Source organism: Drosophila arizonae, chromosome 2, assembly GCF_054131065.1.
Source record: "Drosophila arizonae isolate 15081-1271.41 chromosome 2, UAZ_ARI_1.0, whole genome shotgun sequence".
NCBI classification, from domain to species: Eukaryota; Metazoa; Arthropoda; class Insecta; order Diptera; family Drosophilidae; genus Drosophila; species Drosophila arizonae.
In genome coordinates this window covers 8,152,292-8,179,190 of record NC_142922.1, presented here as the reverse complement: position 1 = coordinate 8,179,190, position 26,899 = coordinate 8,152,292, and the positions used below count along the sequence as shown (strand labels likewise).

Sequence of the window (26,899 nt, the reverse complement as noted above, 5' to 3'; positions counted from 1 at the left end):
CACATTTTGATCATTCATTAATGATATAATTTGGTGTGTTTTGAGCAGCTATCGATAAGTTATACACAGTGTGACCACAAACGTTGCTTAGTTATCGATAAAGCAGCGACAATTCATCTATCTTTTTTAGCATTTCGCGGCGCTTACTCATATAATTTTTGCAAATAAGCGTAATTTAAGTGCTCGAATTGTGAAAATTTTGTTAATTGTTTTTTGTTAAAGATTCTCCACCTACAGGTAAGTGTTCATAAAGTGAAATATTGCTTATTTAGGCGCCTGAAAGAAACATGCATAGCGGCACACACACATGTAAGGTCGACCATGCGAATTTTCGGATTCGCGAATCTAATGTACAAAATCGCTATAAATTGTTGCAATTCCATTTGTTGTCTGCGAAGATGCGAATTGTTTTTGTAGTTTTTTGGGTTAAAAAAAAGTCCGTTAGCGTTACCGGTGTGTGTCTTTCAGCGTGTGACAGTAGCAGGCGGCGAATGGCGGGCTTACACACACACACACGCGCAAAAACAAACGCGTTGCGATGCGCGCAAAAAAAAAAAAAAAAACAGACACACAGACACGCACGCACTCACACAGGTGAATGAACTTTTTTGCGTTGTTTTGTAATCTCGATCTCTTTGCCGTTTACACATGTACACAAATACATGCATACGTACGTACATGCTTATATAGATGTGTGTATTTAATTGTTTGCAGTGTGTGCTAATAAAACAACTTGAGCCATTTTATCTGTTGAGCTATGTATGACTCGCTCCCCTGACCCAGATCCTCAGATCCTCGTTGCAACTTATTGAATTTGGCGGGCTCTTTTTTAACTTCTTTTTTCAATATTATATATAATTTATTTTGCGAGTTCATTTACATATTTGCTTAAGCAGCCGCAGCCGCAGACGCAGCGCAGCAGCAACAGTCGTGCTCAATGCTAATGAACCTTCGTTCGCTTCTTGCCTGATATTTTGTTTAACATTTAAAATTTAATAAACATTCGGCAGATGTGTCGCCTGCTTTATAAATAGATCGATCGTAATTGTCTTTCCAATTTTCAGAGTCCCAAAAGAAATTGTACAATTTTAATGTTGTTTTAAATAATTTTAATTAATATAATTAGGTTTTGTCTTTTAATTTTTTGTTTAAGGCAAAGCAATTGCATAAAAATACACTTGTTGGTTTTCTTTGTTTGTTTGTTTTTTTTTGTTTTTTTCCAAGTGGATGCACCTATACAAATAGAATAAGTTTTGTAAACCATAGCTTAAAGCACTCTATGAATAGTATTTATATATTTTGATAGTTGTATTAGTTTGATCTATTGGTTAATGCTGTTTGGAAACACACAAACTAGTATAGCCAGGAATTTTGAAAAGGCCCATTAAGTTTAGTTCTTGAAATATGCTAGAAATTTGCTAAGCAAGCGAAATTTTTACTAGTTAAGCGTTTCAGAAGCAAAAGCCCAGTTTGGGAGTTTGTAAATAAATCCCGAACCATCTCAAATCTATATAACAAATGTCGTTGTGGCCTATAATTGTGTGTGTGTATGTGTGTGCGTGTGTAAAGTTGTTTGGTGTAGATTAGCTAAGTATTTAAAGATAATGTATACAAAAATTGCGAGTGTTTCATATAGACATATAGATAGATAGATAGTCGTAAATTTGATTTACAATAAATTTCAGATAAAGTTTCTTTTGTTTTATAAGTATACGTATATAATATAAGAACAAGGCAATTGATTTGTTGCGGTTGTCGCGTTTTGGTACATTTTCCAACACTGTTAACTGAGTAAAGGGCGCGCATTCAAAACAAATCGAAATGATAAACCGTTAAACATACAGTGTGGAAGCAGGAGAGTTAAATCAAGGTTTTTGTTGTTTGTTGCGATCTGGGACAGTTCAGAGTATGTATTTGCCCTTGCCCCGGTGCTCCGCATGCCGCGTCGACGTTGAGGCGCCCGCCAGCAGGAAACTGGCGCTAGCGCCGCTGCTGCTACTGTTGGTGCTGCCGTAGCTGCCATAATAGCCATTATAGCTATCGTAGCTATCATAGTTCCCATAGCCGCCGAGCGGCAGGGCGTTTAGCTAAATCATAAGAGCCGAGAATGGGTTGTAGCGCATGATCTTCGAGAGCAGAATCCACAGCACTGACGTGATGGCGCACAGCACTACGCCGCCCCAGCCCAGATCCAGGCTCCACGAGGTTAGAAATACCCGAGCGCCCAGCAACGGCTTGGCCACAATGGCCACACCTCCCGGCCGGGCCACAATGCCATCGACGGTGCCGTCATAGTCGCTGTCCAGCATGGGTCGTCCCTGCTGCCGCTTAAAGTGAATTATCATCAGCGTGAATAGCGCAAATAAAGCTGCGAACAGAGAAGGAAATTAGTTGAGATCAAATGGATACCATTCCGGTGTCGGATTTCCGGTTGAGCTCACCAGCAAGCAGATACATGACGCCCGTAATAAGGATGGCGCTTATTTGGCGCTGGCACACGCCAAAGGCGCCCACCAATGCGGCGCTGCCCAGAATGATGAGACAGACTAGTGAGCAGGATATGGACAGGTTTTGCATTCCTGTGTGTGTTTTTTTTTTTTTTTCAATCAAGACAAATTTTAATTAGCTGCGGCTTTTACTTTGATGTATTCAAGTTGACATCATTTACAAAGGTTGACGAAACATAAAGAATGAATTGTTAAGCGAAAGCGAAAGCGAGAGCTACACATATAAGCTGATTGTGTTATGGATATAGAAGCTTGGGATTATGTTAGATATTAGATATTTGTTGGATGACTTTTGATGACCAAATGTATAACCTTTTATATGTTTGACTTTTATATCTTGCAGTATTTCATTAGTTAGGCTTAACTCGATATATACCAATTTCTATCTTTTTGCTCATGTTGCCCCATATGCTCGCTTTTCAATGTCGCTCAAGAGCCTTAAATCCATCTGGCACGTGCCATTAATTTCAACTAGCCCATAATACTCGCAATCAAAACACTGATAAAACCAATTACTCCATGCGCTACACTAACTGGGCCAATTAAAAGCCCACCGCGGCAGCCTTTAGAACTAACTCGTCCAAAAACCAAAGTGGCAATTGCGATTTACAATGCCTGCAGGAGGTGGAGTGGGTGAGCACCACCCATGCAGCGCAAAATCCAAGCCCCAACCACACGATGACCCATTTTTTGTTGCTTTCTTTTCTTATACGTGCGCAAGGCGACCCAACGAACATGGTGAGCTGATTGGGGTCGGGGGACACACGTGTGCGGTTCGATATCGACAATGGTCTGGCATTAAACCCAGGAACTGCTGGTAATTACTATATGCATTTGATGTCATTGCCTGGGTGGATTCACGGACGTTTATTGTACCCATTTCTGGTAGTTGTTGCTCTTTCGGCTTTTATACCCATTGTGTGTGGTTTAATACGAGGCAACATGATGTTATAGAAGTGTATAGCACAAAAAGGTTTTTATTGGCTCTCGGAGACTCTTACATACTAAAAATGCTGGAAATCAGTTTGTGTTTTAAACATTAGAGTGATATATTCATTATAAATAACTTCGATAAATTCCCTTTCCCAATGTACTGTGGGCAGTTACTAACTTCTCGCTTGTAGGGCATCTACAGTTCTGGCACACCCGGATTTTCAGCAATTTTGGAATCCTTCTCGATTGGGGATTTGTGTTAATGACTTGTGAAAGGTGCGGGCAGCGTGAGGTGAGGCGATGCCGCTTTAAGCCACTGCGTGTGAATCAGTGAGCCAGATAAATGAATTTGTGTACATATGTATGTGCTGTGACAGCTGCGGCTGGACAGTAAGCTAGCTATTTGGCTGTGATACGAAATGCGAAAAATACGAGTAAAACGTGTGGATAAAATTGTTGTTTATTTTGTTTTTTAAATTGCGGTTCTCTTCGGTCTCGCTACATACATCGAAAGTGACGTCTAGGGCACAATCTCTACAAAAGTTGTTGGAATTCAGTTGTGGGAGCAAGGGATTTACTTAAGGACTCAAATTGGATTAGGCGCCAGACTATTATGTGTTTAAGCGAATGTAATTGTAATTATAAATGCATTACAAAAATACAAAAAACAAAAAATGCAATATTTATAAATGTTTATAATACAACTTAATATTTTGCTATAAACAAATTCACATATAATATTTCTATCCCATTGCAGTTAAATTCACGAGAAACGTTAAAATGTCCGCTGAAGCAGAAGCAATTGTCACGGCCGGTGCTGCCGATGCAGCGCCAGAGAAAACAGCCAATGAGCCCGTTGCTGCGGACACCACGCCCGATAAGCAGCCTTCAGAAAGTGCTTTAAATCCGGAGCAAATACGTGCCGAAAAAATCCTGAAGGGCAAGGAGCTGTTCAGTCAGGGATCCCGTAACTTTCTAGTGAAGAGCTACGACGAGGCAGCCGATGAGCTGAGTCAAGTGTGCCAGCTATACGAGGAAGTTTACGGCGAACTGGCCGATGAGCTGGGACAGCCACTGCTACTGTGAGTAGTTCGATGATATAGCAATCAGATCGAAATAATTAACATGTTCTCTCTCGTTGCGTGCAGTTATGCAAAGGCGTTGATTGCGATGGCACTGGATGAGAACAAAGTGATCGATGTGCCCGATGAGGCAGCCGATGATGATGAGGATGAGGATGTTGATGAAGAGGAGGACGAAGAGGGCGAGGCCAATGGAGAGAAGCCAGCGGTGGCTAAGGCAAATGGTGATGCAAATGGCAAAAAACTGGAGAGCATTAAAGAAGGTACTGCCGACGAGGCGGACTCCACAGGCGATGCCGACCAGGCTAAGTCAGATGTTGCCAGTGGCACCAAGCCACCTACGGGAGTCGATGAAGTAAGCAGCAGCAATAGCAATTCTGCAGCATCTAACGCCGAAGATGAGCGTCCAAGCACCTCCAATGGTGAAGTGGCTCCAAGTACCAGTAACGGCGCGCCAGGTTCCATGGATGTGGACCAGGCAGAGGAGGACAACGAGGATGCCGAAGGTGTAAGCGGTAGCTTGCAGTTGGCTTGGGAGATACTCGAGGCGGCGGCCAAGATATTCTCGCGACAGGGTCTCAGCGGCTTGCCTTACCTGGCTGACGTGCAAACCGAACTGGCCAATATTGAATTTGAGAATGGTATTCTGGATGCTGCTCGTGATGATTACGGTAATAGTTTGAGCTGATAGAAAGTTGAATGTCCGGCTAACTTGTGTACGAATTGCAGATAAAGCGCTGAAGATACATTCAGAGCTGCCTAATAGAAATCGCCGTGCACTGGCCGAGCTGCACTACAAGATCGGACTAACTCATCTCATGCAGCAGCAGAACAAGGAGGGCGCCGGTGCCTTGCGCAATTCCAGCGTGCTTATCGAGGAGGAAATTGCCGAAATCAAGAAAAAGGAGAATCCCACCGAGCGTGACAAGAACAACATGCTAGACTTGGAAGAGACTAGACAGGAGATTCTGGTCAAGATTCAGGAGATTGAAGAAACACAGGCGCAGGTGAGTCAGAATTCAGGAAGATTTTAACCATACGCAGAGTCGATACTAACACTAAATCATTTCAGACCATTGCTGAGGTGCGCGCCGCCTTGGACAGCTACATCAAGCCAATGAGCAGCAGCAGCAACGCCGGTGGAGATTCAGCTGCCTCATCATCGACAGCAGCCGCAGCAGCTGGTAGCGGCGCCGCTGCCAATGGAGCTCCATCAAGTTCCTCTTCGGCTGCTTCGTCGTCGGCCATCAGCAGCAGCTCGGCCAAGCCCACAGATATCACGCATCTGATCAAACGCAAGAAGCCCGAGGAGCCCAGCTCGGAGGCCGAAGCTCTCTGTTCGCCGGCCAAGCGTGCTGCTGTTTAGACATCGCTCGAAGACTGCACATTCCAGCTGTAGACTCACTCAAATACAAACAAACACTCAAACACAAACACAAACACAAACAACAACACCAACACATCAATTACTTAAAACACACACATATATACGTAAACACACACACACAAGCTTATTCTATCCCAAGCCTCGTTCTGTTTAAGAATATGCTATTTGTTTTTGATGTTCACAACAACCATTTTCTATAAGTCTGTAAGATTACAATCACAACTAGTGCTAAGTGCGTACATAAAATAATGTTTTTATACTATTTAAAAGAAACAAAATGATCGAGAGCAAAACGATTGAATTAATAATAAAAACGAAATTGCCTCACAACACAAAAACTTGTTAATACACAAAAAAAAAAAAAAAAGTGTGCAAACTAAAGTGTGTGTGAGTCTAGAGGTAAGAGCTGTTTGGAAATTAGGCTCCGGGGCTGGATTGCGCCACAATACGTACTCAGATGGGGCTGCAGTGTGATGACCTGTGACTCACTGTGCTGCCAATCGTTGCGCTGCTCCTCGCCGCGCGCATTCTCCATCGATCCGGCCAGGTAGTTGACACAGGGCGGCGCACCGCGCGGAAATTTCGGATTGCGGCGCAGCTCCTGCAGCTGCGCTATGGGCAGATCAATGCACAGCGTCCAGATGCCGCCGTGCATGGGCACCAGGAAAACGGAGTCGCGCCGGAAACGATGGTCAGCTGGAAAGTAATTGATAAAGCATTTCATCAGAGTTTACGAATGTTAATTGGAACTGAATTTCGAATTATCTGACTTGCCTCTTTTGTCTGGTTTAAGCATGGCCACCTGCTCGTCCAATAGCCACTCCAGATGCAGACCCGACCGATTCGAGTAACGGTCCAGACTAGTGCGATCCCACGTCACGTGCTCCCAGTGGTCAGTCATTATGGCGGCGCAGAGCATGGCCGTGGCGCTGGTGGTCATTAGCAGCGTGACGAACAGGAACAGCACGGGTGGAGGACCCATGCAGCAGCTGGAGCAGCAGGCGCTGGCTCCGGTTCCACTGCCCATGCCCATTCCGTCCATGTGTGAGCTAAGCGATGTGGATGTGTCCAAGGCAGCGGCACCGGCACTGCCGCTTCCCCTGCGCTGTATAACCTTGGCGCAGCTGTTCTGTCTGAGCAGGATGCTGTTGCTCCTCCTCAGGCTCTCGACGGCAGCGGCTGCTGCTGCTGTGGTCGCTGCGTTGCTGGCCGCGTCGAACTGCAAGGAGCCGCCAACAACGGACGAGGGATGCTCATAAATGCTATTGTGCCGGCTGGGCGCAAAGTAATAACATGTGGTCTGGCGTGGCGTGATATCCGCTACCTCCGGCCCACCCGGCAGCTCCTCATTGCTGCTGGAGTAGACAATCGATTGCTTGAACTGATTCGAGTAACAGTTCTGCTTAAAGGATTGCGACGACTGCTGTGCCGGCGGCGGCGGCGTCGGCGATTGCTGCTGCACGTAGAGCGCCTCGTAATCGCAGTGATGCGGATTGCGGTAGATGACGGGCCAGGAGCGCGTCGTCTTCGAGTTGTGACTGTACCGATTGGTCGTGTTCGATGTGCTTGGATTTTGTGCAGATGCCACAGCGTTTGTGGCAGTGGCAGCGGCGCACCGCTCCTCCACCAGCGGTGTCAGCTCGTTGGGTGCCTCAATCTCGCCAAGCGTCTGCTGTTGCTGCAGTTGCTGCTGCTCCTGTTCCAGCTGCTGCTGCTCCTGCTGTTGCTGCTCGTCTACTTGGGTGGTTGTTGCCAGCTGGCGCTGCAGCACGCTCTTGCTGGCGCCGCTGCCACTGGCTGGCTCCGCTGTTATCAAACTGAAGTCCTCCTCCTCGACCAGAGTGACGCCGCCCGCTGCCAAGCCTAAGCCTGGCGAGAAAATGCTGTTAGACGTTGGCTGTGAGCGGCTGCGCAGCAGCGTTATGTGTTTGTTGGGTGCATCATGTTGTTGTTGTTGTTGTTGCTGCTGCAGCTGCTGCAACTGGAGCTGGCTGACACTGGTCGGCGATGTGATGCTCACTTCTGGCACACATCGGGCCGTCACCTTGTACCGACTGCCGCTGCCAACGCTGACGCCAACGCCAACGCCGACGCCGACGCCGACAGCGCTGCCAGCGCCCTTGGCACGCATCAGTCATAAATCGGAGCTTTCGCGCTTTTTGATCTTGTTCAAGCTCATGTGGTTCGTGGTGGTTTGGTGGTGGTTGTGGCTGTGGTTGTGGCTTGCTTGCTTGCTTGCTTGATGTTGGATGTTCAGATGGATGCTATTGAAGGTGTTGCTGTTGTTCTTGTTGTTCTTGTATCTGTTGAAGCTGTTGTTGCTTTTCAACTAAATTGAGTGCGACGCCTAAAAGTCTACTATGCAAAATGTAATTTTCGCTTGTGCCACAAAAGGAAACTACTAGCGGCGTTTGTTATTGTTGTTGTTTGTTTGTTTGTTTACTGTTTGCTGCAACAGGCTCGTTTGTATATACCAATTTACAGTTATGTTTGGTTTGTTTTTCAATACTGTTTTTGTTATGGTTATTTCTTATGGTTATTTGGTTTTTGATTTCTGATGATTTCTCTCTACGTTATACAAATTTTTTTTTTGGTTTAGCTTGAAGCTCTAAAAAAAGAAGTAGAGAAAACAAATGTACAACATGAGTTTTGAAGAAGTCGAGATAGATAGAGATAGAGAGAGTTAGATAAAGAGTCGAAATACAAAGTAAACTAAATTACTAATTACTTATAGATCAATTAGCGCTAATATTAATATTACTGCGTGCAACAATGAAACAATCAAAGCAACATTTACTAAGTTCATTATGGGATGCATAGATGCATTCATTATGGTAACGATAACAGTGAAAGATCACAGTAAATGTATTTAAATATGAATTATGAACTGTTTGGTGTTTTCTAGATAAGATAATTTAACATGAAATCAAGAAAATCTGAGTAGTAGATATTCCTAATAATTGTTTTATAATTCAAATACTAAAAATTCATAAAAAATATACCGATTATTTTAATTAAAATTAAACGAAAAGGATGTAAAAAGCATGAAAAAATCTTTGTAAACTATTTAAATAAAATTATGCAAAAGTCAATTTTCAAGAGACTGCAAGGGAGAGACGAAGAGATAGATTAGCCCGTTTGAGTACCAAAGAATCTTGTAAACTAATCTAAAATGATTCATGTGTAACATGAAGATAATAAACACCCTCTTATGGCATGTAAATTGCATAATCCTTCGGCTTGTATGCGCTGTCTACGATATGAATAATACGAAGCATAATTGCATTTGCAATTCCAAGCACAATGACCCGAAACTAATTCAATTTTATGCTGCTCACACCCGGAATTCGAAATGCTCCTCAGACATGAGCCGACCCGAACCGCCCCGACCCGACCTGTTCCGACCCCGTCCGGCCCTGTGGCTCACCTCGAGACCAAAGTATGTTTGTTGCATTTTGTACGGCCGCCTCACAACCTCAGCGCCCAGCGGAAATCCGACTGGATGCCAAGTGGAGGTGGCTTAGCTGCAACCGTTGCAGCAATTCAAATTTTGGCCAGGCCATAAAAAAGGGTAGGAGCATTCATTTTCGCCATCTACTTAGTCACACACACACATTTATGCAGCAGGTGCAGTAGATCCGCTCCAACCGTATATCATAGCCACATCTCTGCATTCCGCATGCCATTTGCATTCCTTTATTCCGCGGTCAGCAGCTGGAATGCCGCAACTGCGGTTTCCTTGACTTTTTTCATTAAACTAAATGAAACTATTTGCGGTGCATGAAAGACCAAATAACTAAGGTTTTAATACATATTTTATATTTGCACTTTGTTTTATTTAGACTTGATTTTCAGTAAATAGATGAATCCCAAATATTATTCCAGGACGCTCCAGTCATATGTCAGTCATTTTAATGCCATTTGTATTATAAATTAAAATTTAGTTTAATATTATTACTGAAAATGAGACGACAAGCCCTAGAAAGCAAATTTTGATATAATTTGAGAATAGATAAAGTTCATAAAATTCAGCTTGATTAAATTGATCGATTCGTGGATATAGAAAATTATTATAGAATGACGTACGATCCTCATATCAAGCTCTAAAGCTTATAAATAGACGAACAGGCGAACAGAGAGACGGATGGACCAAGAGGCGTGCAGATCGACAGATTAGGAAGGCATGATTGACTTCGCAGATGATATAGATTAAGTACTTTAACACTTATTTGTACTATTTAGTACTTAATTTTGCCACCACGCCCTAACTTTCCTTTTATATGCACTTTAAATCAACAATTATAAGCTGATCAGATCAGCTGAAGTCCAATCAACATCAAAGCTAGATTACCAAAGGAAATTTGTATAATATAGCTAGCAGTTGCCTCCTCAGTACAGTACAGGGCATTTGCCAGTCGGCTACTTCTTATTTTCAGCCCTTGCACATGCCTCTGCACTAAATGCCATTTAAGACAACTATTTTATTGTATGTTTCCAAATGAAACGAGAATTAATTATGTCCACTCGTTTGATACCGGTTTATGTTCTTGTTTATCTGTCAAATTGACATGAGATTTTATTGCCTTTGTTATTTAGTTGGGCATATAAGGCATAGCTTGCAGCTGGCACCATTCGAGTGGAATATTTAATACAGTTTCTATTATTTATAACGTTATAAATTATTGCTGATTGCAACGAGAGCCTGGAGTCTAAGTGGGTAATGTCGTCCTGGCCCGTTAGGCGGCTGTGTACGTGACTTTCCGTGTAGATTGCAGCAAAGGTCTTTGCAGGACATATCTCTCTGCGAGAGCTCTCCGCTCGAACAGTTTGATAAATATTTAATGGAAACAAAATAAAGTGGCATGCAAATCTGTTGCGTGCATAATTGATATGCCAATAGACGGAGTGTGGTTTTATCATCGTTGTCTTCAACCCAAAGGCTAATTGGAGTCTTGACAGGATTTTAATTAACACACATGCTACCGGATGAACGGTAGCTGTTGTTGAGGCGCCGTTGATTGTGTTTTGTTCCTCGATGTTGGTCAAAACTCGATAGTCAATATTGTCGTTCTCAGAAGAGTTTGCTCACGGGCATCAGGAGGCGCCCTGAAGTTGCTCCAATGTCACAAGCTCTCAGCAATACAACCAGGACTCAGCACACTCACACTGATGTTTAGGTGTATGCTTGAGTGTGTTCCCAAAAGTTTATAGTTGCCTTGGATACTTAAAGCAGCCCATGGGAACTTTGTCCTGCTCCGGTTCCAGTTGCAAAAGTTGAGCGCAGCTTAACACATTTTCTTTTCTAATAAGAAAATGGTATAAAAACTTTCCCAACAACGAAACCATAGATGCCATGCCAGAAAGTCTTATACAACTAAAACAGTTATGAGAATCACAATTAAATTTAAGTAATCATATAATTTATTAACATTTATTTTATCCTAGTTGAGAAGGGCAATTAGAAAAATTGTCTCAAAAAATAGTAGTTTGCTTAAGTTTAGCTACGACTAAATATTCTTATTGCAAGCTAAATATTCTCATATATAGAATCATTGATATGTAGATATATATATATATATATATATATATATATATATATATATATATATATATATATATATATCAGAAATATCTATATTTGATCACTGAAGTGTCCAGTATCTAACTGGACTAAGCAGATATACCTATGAAAAAATAAGGATTTTATTAAATTTGAATTTGAGTTGTATAATGAATCATCTATACTTTTTATATAGCTATTCAGCTGCTACTCATTGCATTTTGTGCTGCTGAACAGTCAGAGAAATGCACCAGATATATAATTAAATTATATAAAATTTACAAATATTTGTACACAATATATAAATTACTTGAGTCAATATTAATTAAATAATCAATGCGTGAATCTGCGTGAAAAAACTAACTGATATTTGATAAAAAAAAATGTCTGCTTTACACTAACAAGTCATTCTCTTAAATAAATATAAAAAATTATTATAAAAAAAAACATATGTGTGGTTTGAATTCTTTGGATTATTACGAAATTAATCACAATTTATTTTATTGTTAAGCTCTGAAAGTGACATAATGGGTTGGTTTTAAAGCCCCTGACGGGGTTGCAGCTGCATCCACTTTGAACAACATGTGTTGCAACAATTGCCGGGCGACTTAACTTCCCTTATATTCTCTTTTTTTTCAAGTACTGCGACATTTTATGCATGTAATTAAAATGGCACTTTATTACACACAGACACATACGCAGACACCTATTCACAGACACACACACTTATGCAAGTGACAGGCGAGCTGATTGCGCATTTGTTATTGTTGTTGCTGTTGTTGTTGCTGGTGTTACTGTTGTTGTTGCCGTGGCAACGCTGTTGCCTTGACAATTAACGGCGGCCCAACAATTTTTCTGGTTCTGCTTACCAGCCCCAGCTGGCCCTTTCCGCCTCCTCCTCCTCCTGCTCCACCCAAAAGGGGTCACCATGAATTGGTCGAGGCAGACAAAGTCACTATTTCAGGCGCCCCCAGTCACGTCCATGACTCGTCCTACAGCTGTCCTGCCCAGTCGCATTGCAAATGACGCAATGCAAATTTATATTTTGAAAGCGTAAAATTCATTGCCTACTTTCGGGCGCCGCAGCTACGAAAGTTTTTGTTAATACGCCTCGACAGCACTTTCTTGCACCGACTCGCAGAGGCTGTCTCATCTGACTGCACGTCCGAGCGAGAGCAAGCTCCAAGGCCTGCCTAAGTTGTTGCCAAGTTATTTATTTAGTCTGCTAGCCGTTTCTCAAGCAGCGCAAAAAAATGGCTTGCCTGCAAATTGCCAAGTTAATTAAAACTTATTTCATGCAATTTCCAGTTAATTATGCGCATAAGTTGGCCTAGGGGAATCTTTAGGACAGAAGTGGGCTTATTTTTAGTACTAAGCGAATGATACTTCAAATGCGCTTGCAGTTAAATATTTGGCTTGCTCGTGTTGTTGTGCTTAAGACTTAAACTAATCGGGATAATGCTTGGAATGCATATTTCGCATATAAATAATTTAAAAACTTTAATAGGAAACCTGTGATAATAATATAGCATGTAAATGATTCAGCCCTTTGCTTCCGTCAACTTGGTAAAGCTTAGCAAGAGTGGAAAGGTCAAATTGCAATAGCAAGCACGATAGAACTTAGAGGTCATAATAAACATAGAGCATCTAACTTTTTATTATTATCGATTAGAAACAAGTCGTTGAGCCCGCCTAATGATATATGTACAAAAGAAAAGTGTTTAACTTTCCAGTTTCCTTTATTATACACTGAACCCATTGAAAATGGGAAATCGGGGTATAATGGTTTCGTTAAATGTATGTAACAGACAGAAGGAGACGATGAGCTTAAGCGATTTAGCCCTGTATTTCTTAAATATAATTCCTCAGTTTGCTCCAAGTGTTTCTTCTAAATATTTTTAAAGTATTTCCTCCAAGATTTTCTTCTAATTGCTTTCTCCAAGAATTTCTTCTGAGTATTTCTTCTAAGAATTTCATCTACTTATTTCCTCAAAGTGTTTCCTCTCAGTAGTTCCTCTCAGTATTTCTCTAAGAATTTCCTATTTCGTAGAAAAATTTCCTACAAGTATTTCCTCTAAGTCTCCAATGCTTTGCTGAACACACTTCACTTCACTTCATTTGACTGCAATGCACAACTGACCCCCACTAGGCCTGGATGACTGAAGAAATGCTGCAGCTGCTACCCTTTATATAGGGCGACTATCATTCAAGCCCCTAGATGTGCTCAAATGTAGAGCCCGGCCTTAGGTAACGATCGTTGCAGTCGAGCCTTAAGTGACCAATGGGAACACTCTCTGTTGCTACAAGCACTCCAGCTTCGTTTTACCTTAATATAAATACGAAAAGAATGCTGCTGAATATACATATAAAGACAACTTAATCCCCTTAAGTCCCTTGCACTTGTTAGGCAGACAGAAAGAGAGACAGATGGAGAGGCAGGTATATATTGTTGAGCAATATTTGTAAATTGTCCGACGTAGTCTAGAAAAGTGTCTAACCATTAAATTTATAAAATTTGCAGCAAATGCGATATTTAATAATATTTTCCATGCAAAATCTAATACATATATATGTATATGTTTGGCCTAAATAAATAGTTTGTCTGTTGAGGAGACAAACATTTGTACAATATGAAAAGTGTTTTCATGGCAATGGCTGTAGTAGAGTAAACAACAGCAATAACTAGATAAAAGCAGTTTATTTTACGAACACACACACACGCACGCACACATATATAGATAATAGATATTTGCTGCCAACAGACAATAATTTCATTGGCGTGGGTGTGTCTATGCCTTTCCCTCTCTATGTGCGTGTGTGTGTGTGTGCGTGTGTGTGGTGCTAACTGTGTCACAGCAGTTCGAGTGGTGCAAAAGGTGGCCATTAAATTTAAGTGGCCATTGCACTATGGGGAAAAATCCAAATTATCGGGTATTAATTAATAACTTGAAAACTAAGCCAGATTTTTTGATCCGGTTTTTGTATTATTAATATGTATACCATCAGAAATATATTTTAGAAAAATGGGCGTGTCACCGCCCACCCAAAAAAAATTAATTAAAATTTTGTATTAAAAAATTTTTTTTTTTAAAGAATTTTGCTTGTTTATACTTTAAAATAATAATTTTAATTGAAAACAGTCGAACTTTCATAAAATCGAAATTAGTTTTCTTCAGTTTCGAGTTCCAGATCAGCCAGAAATATTGATCCGCTGAAAAAATTCGGGTTCTTCAACTGATTTTATTGTGCCTTCAACTTTACATAATACAAGACGTACAACTTCATTAGACAGCGACCTATATGCTTTCAAACTCGTTTCTAAAGATTTGCTGAAGAAATAATCTGATCAGATGTATCCATTGCTCTATCAACCATCAGCGAAATTATGGATTCTGCTATCCTTCTATGCGTGATGAAATTAGTCTGATTTATAGACCTGGTTGTGCAAATTAGACGCTGCCTTGCCAAAAATGCCTACAGTATTTTCCATAATCTGCCTCAAATGAACAATTATTTTATAAACATTTGCTGTCATAGGCAGTCATTCATAGTTCTCAGCTAGTTTTTGTTCCTGCTGCATTTCTTCCATTTGGCATTTATATTTTGGCAAAAAAGCGGCTTTTGCTTTTTTAATATCATTAATAAGTTGAATCAATATTAGTCTTATTTAGTTTCGCCTTAAAAAAAATCTAAATTACTATTTCTTGGTTATAGTTGCCTTTTTCATTGAGCCAAATATCACACAGGTCAGCTCATAGTCACCTGCTAAAAATTGATTTGCGCCGGTTGTGCGCAAAAGTGCACATTGAGACAAAGGCACTAAGATTCCAATTGATTACTCTATAACATGCAATTGGAATTACACTGGTGCGCCCCTGGGGCTGTTTTATATGTCTTTGCAAAGTTTAATTTTATTTACAAGAAATGAAATTTGACAACATTTGCTAATTATACAATAAATGATTAAAATAAGTTCAAACATCAATTGGTTTTTAAGCCAACGCATAGAAGAAGCCCTAAAAATTCATATCCTTTTTAAATTTCTCAAAAATAATGTCTGGTCATTGAATAACGATGATTTGAAAATCGGCTACCACAAATTGTAAGCTGAAGGCAAATGCTTTTCGAAGATAACAGCTGACTTTAACAGCTGTTAGGCTTAACAGTGGACTGTTATTCAACATTTTGGGTACAGTACCTTAAAGTTTGGAGTTTTATTAAGATGTTAACATAAAAAAATTATAAATTTTCATACTTCGCAAAAATGACTAAATACCCGAAAAACGGCAAAATTCCCCATAGTGCATTGGTTGCACTCGAGCTTGCTCGAAAGGAGGCGCCAATAAAATGTGAGGACGCAAATTGCGAGCTAATTGCAGGCTTAGAGAGCAGCGCCATCTGAAGGGTATTCGAGTTTCGTAATTGTCGATCTGCTGCAGCAGCAGCAGCCGCTTGTGCGCTAACTCAATTCTTGGCCAGCTGCCTGTCATGGAAGTTGTCAGTGGTGCTTCCGCCGCCCGATTGGCGGGCGCGCAACGCGTCGTATGCGCAATGTGAAACATGAAATGAAATTCGGGCAACGCTGCCAAAAATAAACGCATTCAAGGCCGTCATTTGTGCACTTATTTTATTTCACTCTCTCCCTCTCTCTCTCACTCTCCCTCTCTCTCTCTCTCTCTCTCTCTCTCTCGATTATTTATAACTAACTGGCGCCCTACATAAGAATTTATGCGTTTTTATACCCTGAACCCATTGAAAATGGGAAATCAGGGTATAATGGTTTTGTGAAAAAGTATGTAACGGGCAGAAGGAGGCGTGGCAGACCCCACAAAGTATATATATTCTTGATCAGCGTGACGAGCTGAGTCGATATAGCCCTGTCCGTCTGTCCGTCCGTCCGTCCGTCCGTCCGTCCGTCCGTCCGTCCGTCCGTCCGTCCGTCCGTCCGTCCGTCCGTCCGTCCGTCCGTATGAGTGCGTCGATCTCAGAAGTTATAAGAGCTAGAGCTGAATTTGCATGCATACTCGTGGTACATAAGTACGAGTTGCTTTATTTTTCGATAATCGTCGTTTTTTATCGAAATAATCGAAAATGATTTTGTTTTTTGACCTAACTGACATTTTAGCCTGAGTCTCAATTTGGGTATAAGTTAACGATACTTTGTAATTTACAGATTTGATACCGACCCTCCTTTCCTCAATTGTAAAGCATTTCAATACAGAGACCTTTGGCAAACTATCCCAATGTTCTCAAGTTTCATTAAGTCATATGTTTACAAAGAATGCTCGACAATAATCTCATAAATGCCCAACCTGCCAGCCCAAGCGCGCGTCCTACTGCGCGTTAAAGCGCAGGCTTTGCGGCGTGTGATGACATCTTATGTATGTGTGCATAAAGTTGCAGAATGATTGGAATATCAATTGGTCAGGGTATCATCGAGCAGTCTCGAAGAGCTTCTTCTGTTTTACTATGGGCGCATTTCGATTTGCCGTCTGCTTCCGTAAAAGCAAACCAGGACGCAAAGTCTCAAGCCTCAAGGCCAAAGCCAAAGCCAAATCCGAATCTAAAGTCGTAAAGTTTGCCAGAGTTTTGCTTAATGCGCAGGCAACATGAACGTTTTTATGGCATCCGAGCTCAAAGGGGCGAACGCTCGATAGTCTTCCCCCTCTTAAAGCACATTAATAGGGAATGTGACTATAAGAATTTTATGATGACACATTGACGGACAACAAAGCTGGAAACTAAAAAAGAAAGGGACAACTTAAAGTGAATAGGAATGGAATGTGGCCTTCTTCCTTTTTTATACACAGCACAATATTTGCTGATATCATCTTTAAAGAGACATTTAATAAATATTATATTTAGCTTATTCTTCATACCTTCTTCATAACCCTTTCTTCGTATCTTACGTCACACTTGGGGCAAGCCTCTTGCAATTGCATAATTAGCCTGAAATGCATTTCTAATTAAGCAAAGTGCCGCTGATGAAGCAGTCAGATTGGCAATGATTTGTAGTTCATTAGGTAAATTTTCGAGCCGGGCAGAGGACATATGTCATTTGGGAATGCACCTGCCTTATAGCAGAGCTACACTTGACTGTGAATCACATGGGTATTCTGTGTGTCTCTGCGTGTGTGTGTGTTTGTTTGTATCTAGCGATGATGTCAAAGCGTCTGTTATGCGGGTCAATTTGAAAAAAGAAGAAGAACATTTTTGTGCCTATAGCCAAGATATGTCAAGGCAGCGGCAGGAAGGGTGGATGTGGGAGAAGGAGGTGGGGGGAGTGGAGAGCGACTGGCGACACTGACAGCATTGTCAGCACTGCCCCCGAGCAGTGGAACTGACCCCGCCGTCAGACAGCCTCCGCTGTTTCTTTGTCTTGCTTCTTTGCTCAGAGAAGGATTAGGCCTCCTGCTGCTGCTCTCTTTGGCCTGCATTTGAAATTTAAGAGCCCAAGGCTACTAAATGTCAAATTGAATATAAATATTTAAGCTCCCTGCCAAATGATGCAGCAAAAATTTCAGAATTTTGCTAAATTTTTTGCTGGGCTCGTCACATTATCGACCGATCGTTGGCAGAGCCAATTTCGCAGTTGACTTAGGACCTTCTAATATGTGTTAAATATAAATCACCATTACACACAAACATACACATATACATATATACACGCACACATACTTATGCATGCGAATGCTCGCCAGTTATCAACCAATTTTTTATTGCGCAAAATTGCGCATACGACACGTTGACAGCAATCGAATTGGGTGGATTATATTATTTAAAGCAAAACGTTTCCATATGCACACCGAAGAGGCTACAAGCATATGTATATAAGTGTGTGTGTGTGTGTGTGTCTGTGGTGCTAAAACGAATGGCTCTGCATTTTCATAGAACGAGCAACACATTAATATTCAAACATCCCCCGGCTGGTGCACGTTTCGCCTGATATCGGTTGAGTATAAGTATATATAGTACTGCTGTGCTGATTGCATATCTGTCTGTTGGCATGGAAAAAACAATTTCGAAGCTCATTTGTTGTCTGTTTTATCTAACGCAGCAATTTGCTTAAACCGTTTTCAAGCGCAGCCAAGTTGAATCGATTTGCGAAATGGCTGCGCACTTAGCTAATATTTATGGCTCTGTTAAATGAAATTATATCTTAATATTCGCATGTGGAAGGCGGCTAACCGAGCACTACAGCTTATATATTAGCAGAGTAGAAATGCCAAATTCTCTAGAATTTATTTAAATTTCGTTCCAACTTTAAACGAAAAGTTAGTTATTGTTATATACTTATAAACATTTATTTAAGCCAAAAGTTTTTCCTCTAGCACTCAGCTACTTGAACAGCTGCTGCTGCGCCAGCTGAACCCAAGTTTGCTTTACATACACAAATATCACGTATACGCTGTGTAGGCAAACATAGCAAAACTCAATAACTTTGTCCTGCAGCCAATAACAGCAAAAAGTCCAGTGGACAAAATGAACGCAGTGCTTCGTTTTTTTTGTGCAGCAAATGAAAGAAGTTCGGCTTTAGCCATCGATTTTACGGAAATGCGATAAACGACGCCACTGAAATTGACTTTTGCCCAGATCGGAGACCCTGTTGGCCGCCCCCATCGGCCTATGCATGTCGCGCGCCCATAAACTAAATCAACATTGCAATTGCGAGCTGTAAATTGTGAGCCTGGCAGACAGCAACAATTAGAACGCCTGGCTGCATAATTTTGCATAAATTGCGACTTGTTGAAGCCATGGGACAGGTCGACTTCCTGTCAAATGCCAAAGTCGGTGACATTAGGTGCGCTGCGTCTGCTGCTGAGAGCTTCCGAGTCCTCGATTCTGTTTGAATAGTGCGAAAGTTTCCTGCCAGGAGCTGAAGCAGCAGCAGGAGCCAAGTGTCAACCAAGTTTACATTGCCAGCAGCTTGTGTCATTTTCTATTTTTGGCCACGTTGTTTGGCTGGAAATCATGTGAAAATCACTTGGCAATCGCATTGCGTGTTGAATTGCGTTTGCTGCAGCTGTCTTTCCCATTGCGGCACTGACGTCAATGCTCACTTAACCAGCTAGCAGCTAAGTATACCCCTCGTATACGTAATAAACGCTTAATTGGAAAGGCGATCAACCAAACAGCATTAGGACTGAACTTTGACCTGAATGGAAATGAAAATGTATATATTTATATATGTATATATTATATGTTTATGAAGGTTTTGAATAATATGATTGTTGTTGAATTTACGAGCATTTCTCCATTGGCTGTAGGCTAATAATTCACATTTTCAATTGCATTGCAAACATCAATGAATCATTGAAATTGAAACTCACAAAATCGCGTACAACGGGGCGTATGAAAGGCCCGATAAAGTAACCGCTTGTTGGTTTGGTTTGTTTGCTATACCCAGTATAAGCAGAACATGGGGTATATTAGACATATGCAACGAATATTATTAGCGCTTAGATTAGATTGGGTCACATATCAATTTCCAATTAGGTCAGTCATAAATGAAATATATCTATGTATATCATCAATTGGTACTAAAATTCAGCTGTCTGTCTATACTGAGACTAGATATTAAATATTTCATTTTGGCATATCATGCAATGTTATTGATTACCAATCAAGCCAATCAAATCATTGTGCAGGATATCATCAGCGCTACCAAGGGCACTCTCGATTTGATCTGCGTTTGTTTGTTTGTTTGTTTGTTTGCATAATTCAGTGTGTTTGGTCAGTGTCTGTCTCTCTGTGTGTTCATTTGACTGTCTATCTGTCTGCCTGGCCAATGAAGCGTTAAAGCAGCTGGTAACGAAAACCTAAATCAATTCGAGTCGAGCACAAAACAATTCCAGTCAGCTGGCCAAGCACTTGTAGCACTTAAGATAACGATTCAAGCCCTGTCTGTCTTTGTTCGTCTGCAGTAGAAGAGATATATATACATATATATGTATGTATATAATATATAGACATATATATACATATACACATCTGGCCTTGCGTGTCTTTGCTTAGACTCGAATAACGCAATTTATCAAGTCTTTGGGCTCGTCCTTTATTCCTTCTTTGCGCTCATTTTTCAAGCAGATTCCGTTGGAATCTATATAAGCATTTGCCATATACTCCTTCTACAATACTTGGCACACGTTGTTTATAAGCCATATTGAATTTCAAAGTACTTGGTTCTGCCAATCTGGAAATGTGAATTTCAATTGAGCGTTGCCCAAAAGTTTCGCAAACACAGGCAGCGCAACAAAACAAAACTAAAAACATTTACACAAAAGCGCAGAGAATGATTTCAACTTACGCCAAAGAACAATGGGATGGCCGACTGTGGAGGTGCAAGTGGAGAAGCTTACCGAAGCTGACGTTAATGAGACCGGGTTCACGAAATTCTGCTCCAAAAAGTCTTTGAATTTTCGTGGGTCGGTAAACATCTGCTTAATTTACTTAAGGGTTTTTTTTTTTTTTTTTTTTTTTACAGTTTTCCCTTTTTTGTTGCTTTCCGTATCGACAGATGTTAAATTTACTGCTCAAGGCAAAGGCAAAGGAAACCTGAGAAAGTAATTATATGTATAGCAATAAATTTGAAAGAAATCGGCGAAAATAAAGAGAGAGAGAGAGAGAGAGAGAGAGAGTGGAGGTAGTAACTGAATGGCAGCATAAAAGAGTGAGTGATAAGAGCAAAAAATTTAAGTAAGTGTCATTAAAAATGTTTTCATAGAATTTCTAGTCCTGAAAATATTTCTTCATTCGATGCATTGTAATCACACCTTATGCAGATCTTGAAAATTCAGCCAAAGATGAACTAACGTTGGCTGCACAAATTAAGTTAAGGACAAGGAACAGACAGTCAGTCACTTTAGCATAACATGCGACATTTTTACTTCTTTTATTTTGGGCTTATTTTAAAAGCTTTTAGTTATAATAACAACATTAAACAGGCAGCAACAGCTTGAACTTTGTCCACATTTCATTATCCAAAGTAATCCAATGTGGGTTCTTTCCTCATTTGTTTGCCCTCTTGGCAATAATAATTCGGAGAAGAATGCGAATATTTACAAATACTTCTGTAATGTGCAGACATATTTGCAAACATATATATATATTTATATATATATTTATATATATATATATATTTAAATAAAAGCTATGTACTTAAGGGAATTGCGATAGTCGCATTTAAGCATTTAAGCAACAACTCGCATTTATTTCTTTCACTTTATTTGCATATATTAATCTGATTGGCCTGCCGGGCTGCTAGCGAATTAACACACAACTTAAGCTGTCAATTCCGCTGGGAGCAAATGAACAACAGAAGAGGATAACATTTAAAATAAATAAGTTGCAAGCGAAGCGATAGCATGGATAACGCTCTGTTCTCGCTAAATTTCAAATCTATCTGCTTCTGATATCTGCTTATGCGATTTGAGTCTGTAGGCGCTTCGACTTTTATATTATATCTATAAAAATAAACTTGCATTTCATCAACATATTCCCACATTTAACCCCAAGAGATACTGTCTATTGCTCTCATTATTTAGAGTTTTTGCTCATTTACTTTAAAGTTCTTTAAAGGGAATTCAGCGATTTATTTCTTTCACTAATGTAAGCCAGATACACACATACCGTATATAAGTGAAACCGCAACATTCTTTAATATTTTTTAGCGTGGAAAGCAAGAATATGCCGCCCACGCTGTCGTTCCATAATTGCAGCGGTGTTTCAGGTCTCATTGTTATTGTTGTCATGTCAAATGGCAAGATTGGGCAATAAATCAAAACTGCTCCACATGAAATTTCGGTCGAAAAATGTCCATACGAATAAATGGCTCGGCTCTCATAAATAATTGTACGGCGCAATATATGTTTGTATGTGTGTGAGCGCGCTTCAATGTTTAATCGTTGAGCACGTGGGCCCTAAAAGTAGGCAATGTTTTCTTTAATGGAATCTTAAGCCAAACAAATTTATGGCTGCCTTAAGCAATGTCGTCGGATGTATAAGCACACATAATTCTATATACATATACATAATATTATCTTATGTAAGCGTACACTTGAAGAAATTGCTGCGCTAGCTTACAAAATTCGTTTAAAAAAATATCGTAATTAATTAATGTATTTAAAGCTTTTCGTTTAGCTTTATATATTATTTTTAGTATAAGCTTCAATTAAGTTAATTGGTAACAGCAGCTAATAAGAAAATGCAGGTCTGGGCTAGCCAATCGATTGTAATGACCAACAGCAGAGATACCCTGCAAAGCATTGGAGCAAAGATGGAATTTTTGAAATAATTTTCTAATAGCAAAAGCTATCAAAATTCTAAGAGTCTGATGTGAAATGCTAGCGACATATGTCAAAAACGATTGCAAAAATTTGAAAGCAAACAGCAACGATTCGATGGATGGGCGAATGGACGGATGTATGGCTGAATGGTTGAATGAGTGAACTGATAGCTGCCTCTGCCTCTGTCTCAGCCTCTGCATCACGCACCAGCACACACACCTGCTAACTGTGTGAGTGTATGTGTGTGTGTGTAAGTCCATGACACGCGTGCCACATGTCAAATGATTCGATTCACATTGGGGACAAAAACTTTGCGCTGTGAGTGCAGGCAGGTGGTGAAAATGTAGGTGGACAGGTGAACGGAACGTGGGCCGTGAATGCAATCCTGTTGGCCAGGGTGACGCCCATATATAATGCTGGGTCTGGGACTGCTGCTGTTCTAGTGCTGCCGTTGCTGACAGTGCCAACTATTGTTGTGCCAGATAAAAAGCGCCGAGATTTAACATCACGTTTACAAAGCGGATCTGACAGACGGATAAGATTAAAAGTCTGCAGCAGTGCATCACCAGCATAACAAATCTTTGGTAGCACATGCCCACAATGTACATAGCTCTAGATAAATAGCAAAAGGTAGAAAATACTTTGTATACTTTGAGCACCTGGCAAAACAACGTGTTCGCATTGTTCCCCTGCTATGCGGGGTATAAATAATAAATGGCCAAACTATAAATATTAATATTTGGAGCATGTACATTTACTTAGCCCATTATTGTTTTGTTTACATAGCCCGCATTCACAGTAAGTGTGCAAGGCAGCAGGAGGCGTGGCTGACCTCGTAAACTATAAACTCGTGCAAGAGTTTATATGCGTCATGTATATACTTGATTAGCCCAACAGAGCTGAGTGCTTGGACTTTTATTATTGATTAGATTTGGACACTTAACGGTAATTTTATGATCTAGTAGTATGCCATTAAATACACGAACAGAGTTTGTATGTGTGCATTATGTAATATCAGTTTTGTTCTGTCTTAATATATATTAATTTGTCCGCCCGTATTAATGTTGATCCTTAAAATTTCCGCAAGCAAATTTAATTTAGTTTATCCAGTTTTTCTGCAAACTCAATTCGTAGAGTTTCGTATCGCTGATTGCGTTGCTTTTCATTGTGGAAACGATTCCATTCACTGGCATCCACTGCATCCACTGCGCGCTGCCTAATACAAAGGCATTGTTGAGTGTCAGGTTGCCAGGCAAATTAACATGCATGTCAGCATCGGGTAACTAAGTTGTTGCCTCCTTGGCCCGGATGCAGTAGACTCATTTGCTTAGCTGATTACGGCGCTGCCATGGAATACCATTCGGACTGACATAACGAGTCTATGCTAACGACTATCTCGTATCTTCCAGCCGCACGCATCGGGAGGGCGGATGCTGGCGGCTGGCTGTTGATGGTTAGAATTTGCGGCAGAACGTTAGAGAAAGCAAAATTATGTTTACGCATTAAACGCGAAATGAGTAATCCACGCTCTGTCACTCTCACACACACACAGACACACACATACACGCGCGCAGACAGCCAGAGACATACTTTTACATAAAGGACATGCTCATGCATGTCAGGAAAATGTCATCGTCTACTCAAATGTCAGACTATCCGCCCATATCCTCCTCATTTATTTATAGACTTGATGAGCACTGCGCGAGCTAATGTCATTTGCATACCTCAGATTCTGAGTGGATTTGTCAATTGACATGTGTGAGGCGGACAGGAAACGACAAATTTTGATCAAAATTGACAGCTTCACTGGGAGTTCAAATGCAAAATGCGAAATGTGAAAAGCGAAAACTAAACTCGATTCTGTGTCCTAGATACGTAGTAAATGCACTTTGCTGAAATTACTTTAATGCAATTAAGTGAACGACAGCGATTCAATAAATTACTGCCGTACCTTATTGTCAATATCTATTATAGATTATGTAGATTAAGAGGATTAAAATTCTACTCAGATTAGTTATATAAAGTAGTCAGTACATAGAAAATTATTCATACTTTTCATACCCAGAACATGTTGAAAACAACTTTACCGACTAGATAAACAATAAATGTTTTTAGTGATCAGGAAGACGACCTAAGTCTATCTGGTCATAGATCGAAACTATAAATGCTTTTGATTCTAAATACAGTCCCCTATAGAATCTCTTTTAATATTTCAAACATTCGATAATTCGAGAGTCGACTGTATATATTCTTGTATAAATATAAATATAATTCTTGTATAAAAAGGTATAAAATTTGGTATGTTTTCGATATTCCACGCCATTTTTTTAATGCAAATTTATAAAAATATATTTATCTTATGACTAAAAAACAAACAAATAATATAAATATTTCAATGAAATTTGTATAACTGCATCTTAAAGTTGCCTTTTTCATGTTTAGTAAAAAACGTGTAATTAATTTCTAATCAATACACATACATATATATTTTCTAAACTATATACCAAAATACGAATAAAAGAAATTTTGAAGCGCAAGTGTTAGGAGTTTGTGTTTTCGTTTGTTTATATGTATCGACTGAATAATCTCAAGCATGAATATGAATATATAACATTTGACAATTCAAGCTGGTTTCGATTCGGTATATATATGTAGCACGCATTCACATATGTATGTATGGCAGTAAGTCTGTAATGAATGCAAATGGATGTCAACACTTACGTAAATTTGTACAAACAGCTCAGCGAGTTGGCTTATTAGAGGAAATGGTAGGTGCAGCTTGTTGAATTTGCATTAGGCAAACAGTTTACACACAGTTTGGACAGTTTGGACAGTTTGTACAGTTTATACAGTTGGGGATAATATGCTTGTATCTGTATAAATATTAAATAGTAGTTGGCATGCATTTATGAGGCGGCTGCCTTCAGAATTTTGGATTCACTGTCAGGCTAGTGGCATGTGACGTGATGTACTGAGGCCTAAACGAGTACCAATACAAAGGCTAACACAAAGACAGGCACAACAAACACAGGCGCACATACGGAACAGACTTCTACATATAACATTTATATATGTATATGAATAGGGCTGTTGGCATACAAACGCCTTTAAGCGTAGACAAACATGACGTAAACACCCAAAATGTATGCTTGCTTATTTTTCCATAGCTCCACAGTTGTTGTACTTGAAGGAATTTTCCATATTTCGTTTATTTCATTTGGTCTGCGATAATTTCGTGCGACTGTGTAGTCACTGGAATAGCCACAAACGGTTTGATTTAATAAAGTTTTTTTTTTTTGTTAAGTGTCGCGGGGGCGTGGCAGTCAGACAGAGCGACGACATCAAGGACATTTCACAAGGCGCAGCGCACACAAAGAGCAACAACAATGGCCAAGACAAGCAAAGCACAATAACAACAACAGCAAAGTGTGTCACACTGAACACACACAAAAACACATACAAACACACATGAACACGCAAGCACACACCAACGCACACTGGCACACACACGCTGACTAATGCTATGCCATTAAAGTAACGGGTCACGATCAAAATACCAACGGCTGTCGTTGGCGATGTCGATTGCTAATTAATCGATTTCACATACTGGAGCACTGGCCAAAATGACGATTACACAACACTGCAAAAATGCAACGGCACTTGCATCGCTTAAATTCACTTTCACTTGCTTTTCGGCACTCACACGCGGCAAATGCGACTGAGTAGATTCTTAGCTTTCGCTTCGTTTGGCTAACTTTCTAGCCGACACTTTTGGTTGTTGGTTGTTGTGCTTGTTGTTGCTGTTGCTATTGCTATTGGTATTGCTATTATTATTGCTATTTGAAATGTTCTAAACTATCGTTTACATGCGCCTGCAGAAAGCGACGTCTGTTGCGCACGAGAGCCGAGGACGGACTGAAGCACGAGCCATTCAAATGACTCGACTTGGAGCCGAAGGACTCGTGACTCGTTTGCTTTCGTTGAGCTCTTTACGTTTGAGTGAGTGAGTTTTTTCTCATACACTTGGACGATGCGCATTTCTGCATCGCACGGGCAGACGGGCAACCAGACACGTAAATAATTAAATTTTGAAATAAGATTATGGAATCCCTTCTGTCTCGTCCTCTGCTGCAGCACTATTTGTT

The 26,899-nt window shown here is 40.5% G+C and overlaps 2 protein-coding genes across 2 annotated transcripts; one reads left to right on the top strand and one right to left on the bottom strand.

Moving 5' to 3' along the window:
- The first annotated feature begins 95 nt into the window (after positions 1-95).
- Nasp (Nuclear autoantigenic sperm protein) lies at positions 96-6,247 on the top strand. The gene is made up of 5 exons (XM_018000440.2): positions 96-237; positions 4,198-4,522; positions 4,589-5,193; positions 5,252-5,529; positions 5,595-6,247. The coding sequence occupies exons 2-5, from the start codon at positions 4,221-4,223 to the stop codon at positions 5,886-5,888; spliced, it is 1,479 nt and encodes a 492-aa protein (XP_017855929.1). The 5' UTR covers positions 96-237; positions 4,198-4,220; the 3' UTR covers positions 5,889-6,247.
- Positions 1,087-26,708, bottom strand: LOC108608847 (uncharacterized). Its single transcript, XM_089461833.1, has 6 exons — positions 26,621-26,708; positions 25,476-26,006; positions 6,684-8,517; positions 6,363-6,605; positions 2,442-2,579; positions 1,087-2,368 (listed from the first exon to the last, which is right to left on the bottom strand). Exons 3-6 carry the CDS (start codon positions 8,038-8,040, stop codon positions 2,088-2,090), a joined length of 2,019 nt encoding a protein of 672 aa, XP_089317959.1. The 5' UTR covers positions 8,041-8,517; positions 25,476-26,006; positions 26,621-26,708; the 3' UTR covers positions 1,087-2,087.
- Positions 26,709-26,899: the final 191 nt, after the last annotated feature.